Source organism: Tachypleus tridentatus, chromosome 11 (genome assembly GCF_004210375.1).
Source record: "Tachypleus tridentatus isolate NWPU-2018 chromosome 11, ASM421037v1, whole genome shotgun sequence".
NCBI classification, from domain to species: domain Eukaryota; kingdom Metazoa; phylum Arthropoda; class Merostomata; order Xiphosura; family Limulidae; genus Tachypleus; species Tachypleus tridentatus.
The window spans coordinates 61,116,063-61,128,477 of record NC_134835.1 but is presented as its reverse complement, the minus strand read 5'-3'; the positions used below and the strand labels follow the sequence as shown (position 1 = coordinate 61,128,477).

Genomic DNA, 12,415 nt, shown 5'->3' with positions numbered 1-12,415 from the left:
AGAAGTTTAGACTAAATACATTTAAATAAAAAAATGTAACCCATGGTTTTATTATAGAAAAATTATGGACTGATACGATATCGTATGACAACTCATAAAACACTTTCTGAACTTGTACATCTCTCTGTTGGCACAAATTTTCACTCACCACTGACCTTATTACTCCAACTTATATGCTGACATGCAGTAACCATCCACAACAGGAATGTGACACTATCCATGTCATAACTAGCATCCTCCCTAATCAGTTCTCACTTGGCAGTTCTTCCAATTATATTTTTTTTTCTCTCTCAGTTTCATTAACATTTCCATGTTTTTAATTTTGTTAATGGTTTCTTTTGATTTATTTTATGTTTTTGTTCTGTTTCTTGTATATTTTCTATTTTAATTTTTAGTGTTATGCACTCGTTGTTTTAGGTGGACATGACCACAACTTCTCATTATGTGGCTGAGACATTTTTTTCATACTATCCTCTGGATGTCAGTTCCTATAAATTGGGTATTGATCAGATTAAGTCCAGTGACACGAATTCTTATGTATGTTTAACTGGTACCCTCCTTCCACCATGGACTGGCAGATAAATTCCCAATGTCACCAGGTTTTGGTCTGGAAATACAACTCCAAAATTGCAGTCTCTCTTCTTGCCATCTGTTAGATGTTGGTTCCGAGTAAATTTGGTTGTGGCTGTAGCTGGATAAGACTCATGATTTCTCACTTGTGTAAGGCTGGTTACCTACTTTCTATCATAGCCTGTATGACTGAATTTCAAATGTTGCCAGGTTTCAAACTGGTTATGAACACCCACTTGGGCTCTTCTCCTCCTGGTTGTTGATTCATGGTGGGTCTGGTGTTAGTTGAGTTGGAGGTACATGCATGCAGAGACGGGTTTTTAGTACAGAGATCCTGTTTCCTGCCAGTACATGTTTTTGAGGTGAAAGGTAGAAGAGGAACCTCATCTTACCACAGACCTGATGAACAGTTTGAGGTATTGTGCCCTAGCCACTCTGCTCCAGGGAGTCCCATTATTTCTTTACTTTTTAGTACCTTTCAAGTTCTCTTCATTATGATTTTGTGACACATTACTAAATGGAAAAAAAGTATACTTGACTAAGAAGTAGTGCAGTCTCCCACTTGGATGTTGTTTTTGATTCCTTATCACACCTCATGGTCTTCCAAAGTGAGGAGGGGATCATCTTCTCACTGGCCAGTTCAGTGTGGGATTTTAGCTTTTTGTGAGATGAGGTAAGATATTGTATTTGAAGTTATCATTTTCCTAAGCTGAAAATGACCTAGGAAAGTCAAAACATTTTTCTCTGCTTATCAATAAAAGTGATAATACCCATACCACCCATTCTGAGATACAAAGTAGAGAACTCTGTGATGGTGAGAAAATCCACTTGTAGAGAAAATTATATATGTAAAAACTGCTGGTACGGGTAGAGAAAGCATTATATAGAGGAGTGAGCAACGTTTTGACCTTCTTTAGTCATCGTCAGGTTCACAAAGAAAGAAAGAGGCAGCTGACCACATGTTTGAAGTGGGTTGTGTAATTGAGTGTAGGAATGTAGAGGGTGTGCTTAGATGTTGAATTGTATCTATTAATATAAGTATAAAGGTGTTCCCTTGTATTGGTTTATTTTGGGCATGAGTTGTTGTATAAGTCAGGATTCTTTAATTTTGCATTTGTTTATGTTTGTTTCTTCATGTAGTATTTGGGTGTTTTTTATGGTTATGTTGTGTCTATTTGATTTGCAGTGTTTGAAAACATGTGAAAGTGACGTTTTATGTTCTTTGAATCTGGTTTCCATTTTTCTACTTGTTTCTCCAATATAGAAGTCATGGCAGTTATCACATTATATTTTATAAATACTTCTGGTGTTGTGTTTGTCAGTGTAGTTTTTAAATAGTATAGACCTCGGTTTTGTGCCTGGTTTTTGAATAAATTTGGTATTAACTGGAATGTCATATTTTGTTACTAGTTTTTGCCAAATGTTGGTTACTTTTCTGCTGATGTCGGGAATATATGGTATGCAGCAGTATATGGTTTCATGATTTTTTGATTTGTGAGATATATTTACTCTTGTTGGTTGATTTTGCTTTCTGTCTAGGTGTGTGCGTATAATGTTTTCTACGGTTTGTGGCGGAAACGTGTTGATGTTGATGAAGTATTGTTTTATTTTGTCTAATTCATCATTAATTTTATCTGGTGAGCATAGTTTTATGGCTGTGTTTATTTGGTTTCTTAGTATGTTGAGTTTTTGTTTTGTTTCATGTGCTGAGACCCAAGGAATGTATAGTCCAGTATGCGTGTTTTTTTTGGTGGATTCCTGTTTTAAACTTTACAATATTATGTGATAAAAAAGATCTTTGTTTTCTTGTTGATCAGCCTCTTAAGCCATTCAAGGAATATACTGTTACTGGTGGCAAGGCAAAAACATTTCAGGTTGTTTCTACAAAAATATTAAATATAAGTCTAAAGAGGTTATTGCACATTTGGAATATGTATTCAGTTTTGTGCTCCTTTTCTCAGAAAGAATTTGGAGGAGAGCTACTAGGATGGTACGTGGGATTGAAGGATTGTCATTAGGGGGTAGATTGAGATCTCTGAACTTGTTTTCTCTTGAATAAAGAAGTTTGAGAGGATCTAATTGAGATGTTTGAGATTATTAGGGGAATTGATAGCATGGATGCCTCATTTTTTTTCATGTTTAATGGTGAGAATGGTAAGACTAGGATACATAAATATAGATTTTGTCAGGTTAAAATGTCATTTTCAGCTAAGACAGTTTTGTTTTTTAACAAGGTAGTTGGTCTTTGGATGTGGTGGATGCATTTAAGTTGAAGGAGTTTAAAGGAAAGTTTGATAAATATTTGAATGATAAGGGCTGGCTTTGAGTTTTTTTTAAAGTTTAACAGATAGAATAGCCTAAATGGGCCAGACTTGTTCATTGGATAGGGCAGTGCATTTTCCCTTAACCAAATCCTTAATGATCTCTTTGAGCTTTCAGAGAACCCCCTGAAGCACAAAGTTCATGAGTTGTTTTGATATCAGATAAATGCTTTAAAAGAATATGTTATAAAATTTTAGCAGCTCTTCTGCAAGAAGATAGTACATAATGACTGTAAAAATGATGCAATTTACAGTATGTGTTTTGATAGATGTGTTTCAATTGAATGAATTTTTGTAACAAAAAATGGTTTCACCATTATACCCATTCATGTATGGTTTATTGTTTTCATTCATTTCAGCTGCTAGACTCAAATGTGGATAGCCAGAAAATGTCTTGAGTCATTAAAACAGTTTATTCACTAGTTAACTAAAAACTAACAAGTTTTTTACATATTTTAATTTGTCTGTAGGCGAATTTAAATGTGTGATAAATATTCTGACCAGCTTTCATTTTCTGTCTTCTATGTTTTTGAAATAAGGTGAGTTTTAGTAGCTTCATAACTGTGTTATTAATTAAAGGACAGAACTTGAATTAATGAAGCATATTTTATATTTGTATTCAGCTATTTCAATAGTATTTATTAATTAAATCTAATACAACTTTCCATGTTGGTATATTGTAATAAAGTCTAAGTATTGTAATAAATGCTAAAGAAATTAGCTTATTTTGTTCAGGTCTGTGATTTTTTGTTTTTTTTTTGTTAGTGTTAAACATGCATAAAAAATGAACTTTGTTACAGCCATTGTTTAGCTTACTAATACAAACCGAAATGTTTTCTTTGTACTTTAGGCAGGAATATGTGGACAAGTAAGACGACAACTCTTAAGACTCACAGAATTAGGTTGGATGTACAACAAAGTTCACAAGTTTTGTGAAAGTCAAAGCTGTAATAAAGCTTTAGGTCTGGTAGGACAGAGCTTTGTGGCAGCCCTTCAGGAAGAGTTAAGTGAATACTACAGACTGCTAGCAGTTCTAGAATCACAGGTGTGTTACTGTGGGATGTATGTGATGTAGAACATATTAAAAACTAGCCATGATACGACAGAAGTTTAGTATTTACTTCTTCAGGAATATTTGTTTTTGTCTTAACCAAATCGTTAATGATCTCTAAAATCATTTTGAGAAAACCCCCTGAAGTACAAAATTTGCAGGTTGTTTTTATATCAGATAAATGCTTTAAAAATGCATTTAATGTAACATTGCTATTCTCTTTTTTTTAGTAATTTGATAAACAAATTATTAAAAACAATTAATATATAATCTGTTATTTTTTAACATCCCAACTTTGAAATGTGTATTCTTTCCTCTCCTTTAATTAAATGGGTTTATCTTTTTTTTTTTTTTGGTCATGAAACAATGCAAAGATAGTCAAACTTTTTATTTGTAATAGTTGATATATATGACTGTTTTTCAAATATATGTACACAGCACATTTTACATATCATACTGGAAAATGAGAGAAGTGTCAAGACTGCATCTTACTCATAACTTTTATTATAAAAATTATATTTCAAACCTTTGTGTAATATGTTACATTATAATTCAAAATACTGTTTCTGTGAAGCTTGTCAGCAGCTTGGAATGTTGTTTCATATGCAAATAAAAATGTTTGTGTCCATTATAATAAACATTCTAGTATTTCATGTTATTATCACTTATATGTAAAAAATTATAATAACTTTATATTATTAATAAAACTAATATTTTTAATCCTTTATGTGTATCTCATCACATAAATGTAAATATAGTTACTTTAAAGATGGTAAGACATGTAAGTACTATTTATTGGCTACAGAAAACAGAAGCGATATGCTCATGATATCAAGACTACAGAATAATATGTATTGTCAAGACAGCTGGTATGGGTATTAGCACTTCAACTAAAATAAAGTACAGAACAACTTTTTGACCTTCTTAGGCCATCTTTGGGTTAACAAAAAAGAAAAAAGGTTCTGTAATTTATTTTAATTAAAATCTCATACCCATACCAGCTGTCTTGAGAATACATTTTTACTTTAAGTAGGTTTCTCATTATCACAAATGCAGAATAGTATGTTCTTGACATGATGGCTATGAAAAATGGAAATAATATACATATGATAAGACTACATAATACAGCAAATGTATTCTTGACACTAAGGCGACAGATATTAGAAATTATGTGTTAGTGGTAATGAGAAATTTGAAAACATGAGCACTTTCAGTAGTTAGATTTTCTGAAACATCTTTTGATAATAGGATTCTTCTTTTGAAACAGTGCATCATACTCTGTGTGTGTGTATATATATATATATATATATATATCAGTATTTTGCTTTTAGACACAAGAATAAAACATATTCTTAATTTATTAGAAGTGCAAGTAGAATGTTAGTTTTTATTGTAATAAAATGTTTTTTGTTCACAAAAACTTACATTCAAAGTTTTAGATACATACTGAACAAGGAGTTCAAGTTTTATACAAGTGCAATATCTTTGGAGAAAGTATAAAACAAAAACCATTTTCCATTTATCCAAACAATAATGTGTATTATCATCAACAGATACACAAAATTCATAAGTTAGTATTTATTAATTGTTTATATTAATCAGCTGCATAAGGATGTGACTACAGAAGAAACTTATGTAAGCACTCGATCTGGGTCTTTAACCCTTCACCAGTTAGTTGTGTGGACATTAGATCCATTTGTCAGGATGAAACAACTGGCTGCCTTAATTGACTCTTGTCATGGTAAGTGTAAGATCAGTTCTTTTTATGTCTTTGAGTTACATCTGTATTCTTATACAGAACAAAACACAGAATGGTTGTGAACAAATTTTTCTTATTTCTGTAATAAAACCTAACTTATTCCTATTAGATGTTTACTGCTCTTTTCACTAAGAATGAAATTTTTGAAATTTTTCAAAAATTTGTCAGATCATATAAGTACTGTTGGTCATATATACCCACATGCATTCAAAAGCTAATATCAGTCTTTTATATTTTAATTTACGTTATGGAACAAGCAAACAAATTATTTCTATAACTTTAATATAAATGTTTTATACCATAGTGATTTCCATTCTGTTCTATGTTGTATCTATCGTATTAGTTTGATATGGCTTCATGAAAATATGTTCTGTGTTAGTATTGCATTTTAATATATAACTTACATACATCAGGTAGTAGTTAAGGAACTTCAGTTATGAAGAACTGCACTTACAGTAAGAGGTTAACATCAATGATCATACTTTAGAGATTAAAGGCATGGTAAGGAAGTACATATAACGTTATTATTGCATTGACTATGTATTATATATTAGACATTTGGAAAGTTAGTAATTCACATGTAACTTTATAATTGTAGACAATGTAATAAATACAGGTTTATTCATGTCAATAATTGTATTTATTAATATGTGAAAGTTTGCTATGGTGAAATTTAATTAAGAGAAACCTATATTTGCTTATTTTGTTCTCACTGTCATCTTGTGTTATGAGTCATAAATAAAAGTGTTGTTATGGAAATCTTTATGTCAAGAATTATCTTCCAGGTCAAAAGGGGGGAGCTCTAGCCTCGACACTATATTCGTACCTACATCATGCTGACCCTAGCATCCATGGGCTAGTTAGACACATGTTGTCAGTGGTAAGTGTCTTGAGCTGGCACGTTAAAAGTGACCAACCATGTCAAAATTATTAACTAACATATACTTACATTTTTTTAATGTAACTGACTGGAATAGAAAGTACTGTTGAAATAAAGGTGTAACTAATGAGCATCACAGATATAATTTTTCAGTGTTTATAAACTTGACTTTGGTTTTATATTGGACATTTGTTGTGTATTACATACAACATCACTATATGTGGTCTATATATGTAGATAATTGTTTAGAAAAACCAAAACTTTCAAGATAATTAGGGTTTTATGAGAAATAATTAAAATATAGGTGTAACAAATATTTTTCAGGTTTCATGTAGTTGTTGACTTTTAGTGAAAAAAACAGTTTGGTTACTATTATGATATAAATAATTTCCAAAATCTTGAAATACTAAAAGTGCTTAGTGTAGAACAGGTTTTATTGTATGATATTCAAAAATTTGTATTTAATAAAACTAACTCCCACAGGTAATAAAATGGAAAAATTTGTTAATAACAATGCTTCACTGAGTTAAAAATCTTACCAAGAAACACATGCATGAAAATCAGTGATTGCTGATAAATGTATTTTGTGTGGAACACATTCAGAGATTATGATAAAAACATTTGTGGAACTAAATTCAAATACTGCTATAAGTGTAATATAGATTTGGAAATGGCTATCAAGATCAGATAGTTGCCTGGTCTAACATTTTTATTACATAATTTAGCAGTCAGACTTAAGAAAATTTTGTCAGAGTGAGTATTGAAAGGCTTAAGTTCAATAATTTGGAGTTAATTTTAAATTTAATAATAGTGTGCTGATATATTTTATTGAAGATTAAAACTACAATTTTAATTGGGCCTGGCATGGCCATGTGGTTAAGGCACTTGACTCGTAATCTGAGGGTCACAGTGTGAATCCTTGTCACACCAAATATACTTGCTCTTTCTTCTGTGGGGGCAGAATGTGATGGTCAATCACACTATTTGCTGGGAAAAAGAGTAGCCCAAGAATTGGTGGTGGGTGGTGATGACTAGCTGCCTTTCTTCTAGTCTTACACTGCTAAATTAGGGACAGGTAGCACAGATAGCCTTCATGTAGATTTGCACAAAATTCAAAACAAACCAAAACCAGTTTTCATTAAAGTTGCATTTGAATGATGATTGTTATGAAACAATTTGTCTGATGTTAGGTCCATGTTGAAAGCTAATATTATAGAATTAAGGACTGTATCATTGATTTATCTTCATAGCTAGCTCTGTGTAGTCTTTTGCTTTTAAAGTAATCCTTAATTTATCATAACGTTATGGTTAATAAGAGTGAAAGTATTAGACTTGTACATCTTCTGAGTTATGTTTATATTATAAAATATTTATATGAAATCACCATTGTATTCTGTGATGAAAAATTGTAACAGTGATGATTATTTGAATTTTATGGTAGACTTTTATTTTTTGATAGGCCCTGTATTACTTTGATTTAAAAGCTCTTTCTGCTTTCATGTTTTTTTTGTTTTTTTTTGTATTAGGTGTGCTATGTGCTTCACGATTTAAGAAATTAGAAGAATGGTAATCTTTATAGGGTTTAACTATTCAAAACACCACTGCTATAAGAAATGTTTAAATTCAGTTTTGCTTTGTTAACCACATCAGATTATCAAGCTATGAGCAGAAATTTAATTTCATAAATGAAGTTATTTTGTAATAGTTTGACTGAAAAGAAAAGTTGAAATGTTGGAAATCATTTATTTTATTATGTGATTGAATTGTGCTAATCAAATGTATTTTCAGAAATCTAGCTATGTGAGGTTGGTTGCAATAGCATTTTAAGACAATTATAGTTTTCTAATATACTTAAATGTGTAACTTATGTAAATGTTCTTTCCTCTTTAAGAGTTTTCTTTTGCTGTGCTTTTACATGTTATTTAACTTTTTTATACCTGATATCTCTTCTATAGCTTAATATAACAACTAATGACATCAAGAATAAACTTTGCTTAGCACAAATTAAAAATAAATCAGTTTATAGAAATACACAATTAATCATTGTGTATTTTCAATGGTATAAGTGGAATGTCAAACTAATTTGGTAAGAAACTTTTTATTTTATAAACTGGTTTTTACTAAAGTTGTTTTTATGTAATTTGTGTGAAAACATTTGATATCATTCATAGTCAGCACAAAGTACTTAATAAATTAAATATTTTTAATGTACATGTATTCTGTATTAGACTTTTTTTTTCTGTGGTTTTATATAATTACTTTGTTATTTTGTGCCTGACATTACTTCTATAACTCAATACAATAATTAATTTTAGCATATTCTGTATTGGACGTTTTTGTGAACTTCAGCAAAATTTATGAATATTTCAGGTGGTACAACCTATCTACAGAATGCTGAGTCATTGGGTTTTTAGTGGTGAACTAGAAGACATGTATCATGAGGTTAGTATTTATACTTTACCTCAGTGGATGTTGTCTCTTAATGAGAATCACATTAAGTGGTTTATTATAAGTTACATAAATGCATATAATGTCTTTGTCTGAAAAAAAGTTTTCAACTGCACAATCACAGGCTGGAAGAACAACTCAGTTTATGGAATTTAACCTAAAATTTATTCTTTAAAAAGGTATTAGAAAATACAAATGACATTCCATTACAACTATGTTTTCCTAACTGGTTTCCATTTTCTTATGTGCTTTCCACAGTTTTATGGTGATTTTCTTTGCAACTTGTTCAGTGACAAGTATTCTATTAATCTTTAGACTTAAGTAACCTGAATAAACTTCTAGTGTAGAGAATGTTGTTTGTTAAAGCAAAGCTTTCTGTATAAGGTTTTATTTGGAAACTAACAATATGGGAAAGTAATATCAAAACTTGCAGATTATGGTGTATTACATTAATAGTAAGTGCACATTCTGATAATGTTTTGTAATAGAAGTATTTCAACAAAAATAGAATACTAACTTTAATGATTTAATAGTTTGGTATTCTGTGTCTCACTAGAAAAACTTGTATGTAAATATATAAATTAATTTTTTTAAATTGATTTGGTATTGATGCCACAAAGAGAATTTTATAAAATTTTGATTCTAGTTTGAATATATCCATAAATGTCATTGGTTTGAATGTGTGATCAAATACTGGGTGTTTTCTTAATACTTAGCAACATTTTAAAATTCACATATCAATTTTAAAAAGTACATTTTTAGTATACTTGTTTGAATTTCTGTGTGTATTTTGTAATATAATTTTGATTAGTCAAATCACATAACAAGTTTACGATTTTCTCTTTATTTTTCTCAAAGTTTTTTGTAGCAGTAAACCCATCTGTTCCCAACACTAGCCTGTGGCATGAAAAGTACAGCTTAAGAAAGACTATGATACCATCTTTCCTTAGTCTGAGTCAAGCCAAAAAAGTAAAAATATATTTGTAAGATTATTTTTTTTCATTATGTATGTTATGTCTCACTATTACAAGTTGAATAGGGCATACAAATGTAAATAACTTACACGTGACTGACTTATAAGCACCAGAATACAGGTTTTTGTAATTAACAGGTTCTAGCTTATAAATTAATCTACTTAACATAAATAGCAAGGATATATTTTTCTGTTGGAATGTATGGAGAAGTTTATTTACATTTAACTTTCAACATAATCTTATATATATGTACAGATATATACAGATGTTTATACTCATTGTTAAATATGTATCTTTCCTCCATTTTGATTGATATCTGAATACCTCTACATGTTACTTCATGCATTTTGTCTTATACGTTTAACCTTGTTTATACTTTTAATTTTTAAAAGTCAAAACTTTTATAATAAGTGATGTTTCTTAAGTAAGATAAAACTGCTAAAATTTCAGTGAAAATAGGAAAGGTCGATACTAAGTCAAATAAAAATAGAAAAGTTTAAAAGAAATATTGGTAATTGAGTAAAGTTATATACTGTTTTCAGTACAGTTCTCAGATGAGATATTTTCAAAAGTATCATTAATAAAAGTAGCAGTTAAAGCATGATTAAGTGTGAAATATCAAATGTTTATGAGAGGAAATAAATTTGTTATTACATGGAAATAGAAAACCATGGGAATGGGAGTAGAGTTGAACTTTAACTTTCTGTGGTGATTCAAGCTCTAGAAAATGAATATCTTAAAGTTTGTAGTATATGCATTAACAGGAAAACCACACAGGTTAATAAGAAACAACATTTTGTTCATAAAGAAAAGTAGTTGAAAGCAATGTGCAAATTGATTTCTGAATATAATTATCATTTAACTACAAAGTAAAGCTGTTAAAAAGTCATGAGTCTAGAGATTATGAAAGTTTGAAAATTAAAAGGAGTATTCAAACTACAACAGAAAGGAAAATGAGACAGAAAGTGCGACTGTTGGTGATAGTGTTTGGAACTTAAAACATTTCTTTATTGTGCTCAGATAAGTGAAATTTCTAAGTAATGTTTCATGGCTAACATTTCAGTCAAATGTATTTTTTTTTAAATAAAACACATACAGTTGGCCCCTTATAGATTTATATAAGTAACATATTTGATAGTATGTATGCTTATATGACTAACATAGCCAATATGTTTTAGTTTATATAAACAAATGGTAGGAGTTAAATTTCTTGTACTTTATCCAATTTTAGTAACAAACTCTTAACAGGTGTTTTATTTTAAAATACTTTACATTTCATAAGCAGCATCCTTCAGTAAATAAACTGTATACATATAGGTTATTGATTTTTTTTGGTTTGCTCCTTTATATACTGAATATATTCTTCCTACAGGTGCTGTGTACAGGAAAGGCTATCAACTTTCTTCGGATGGTGTGCCATGATCACACTTCAGTCCGACCCAGGGATGAACAAACTATAAGAGCTGATGCTTCAACAGGTGATATATATTCAGGAATAAGTTGTAGTTTTTACAGAACACATAGCAGTACATATGTTTTCACAGTTTTGTAAAATAACAAATTGTTTTTTGCAGCATGTTTAAGTTTTCATTTTATAACATATTTTTGCAATAGTTTAAAACCATCCAATATACTAGAACCTCAAACTTGACACCAGTAAAAGAAACAATGTCAGAAATATTTCTTGTTATTAGATTCATCAGTAAGGTTATATCCAAAGGTTTTTGTATTTGTGTAAATACATTTTTTAAAAATTAAAACTGCGAATATATAACAATCTAACAAGATCTATGAAGTAAACATAAATTCAAATGTGTACATTTGCCTGATACTTTATGATTAGGGTAAAAAAGTGGCCTTAAAATTAGAAAGCTGGAGTTTTCTTGAAACTGAGTTGTTTTTTGGGGTGTTTTTCTTTCCTAGCCATATTCTCTTTAACCTCCTATTCTATTTAAAATGAAAATGAATTGTTTAATTAAATAGGTCAATTTTGAACTAACAATATGTTTTTACAAAATATATTTTGGTAAGTTAAAAATGGATACATTATCTCTATAACACTGTTTGATTGAGGAGTAAACAAAAATAATTCCATGGTTCATAATAGACTGGTACTTGAAGTAAGAACATTCAGTTAAAGGACTGAAACATTTGTATGTGTGTTAAGTAATAAAGATAGATTTGTTACATAGATATTACAATGTACAATAAAGGGTTAAAAATCTGAAATTCTGATGAAGACTTGTGTTAACAATATATTATTCAAGACCATAAAACCTTTGTTGTTAATAAACATGTAACGTGATTAGTTTTAACTTTAAAGCTGTCCTATAATATTTAAGTCACTATATCTTTTATCATTGCATTTAACCATGAAAATATTTGCTCTTTTGTTAAGCTGTTAATTCATGA

The 12,415-nt window shown here is 29.8% G+C and overlaps 1 protein-coding gene across 2 annotated transcripts in view; it reads left to right on the top strand.

Moving 5' to 3' along the window:
- LOC143232266 (gamma-tubulin complex component 3 homolog) overlaps nucleotides 1-12,415 on the top strand; it is a 90,078-nt gene that overhangs the window by 42,431 nt on the left and 35,232 nt on the right. For both annotated transcript variants that reach the window (XM_076467455.1, XM_076467456.1), the window contains exons 8-13: nucleotides 3,742-3,936; nucleotides 5,545-5,683; nucleotides 6,487-6,581; nucleotides 8,952-9,023; nucleotides 9,888-9,998; nucleotides 11,376-11,481. In XM_076467455.1, the coding sequence (XP_076323570.1) occupies nucleotides 3,742-3,936; nucleotides 5,545-5,683; nucleotides 6,487-6,581; nucleotides 8,952-9,023; nucleotides 9,888-9,998; nucleotides 11,376-11,481 (718 nt within the window). The remainder of the gene's footprint in view (nucleotides 1-3,741; nucleotides 3,937-5,544; nucleotides 5,684-6,486; nucleotides 6,582-8,951; nucleotides 9,024-9,887; nucleotides 9,999-11,375; nucleotides 11,482-12,415) is intronic.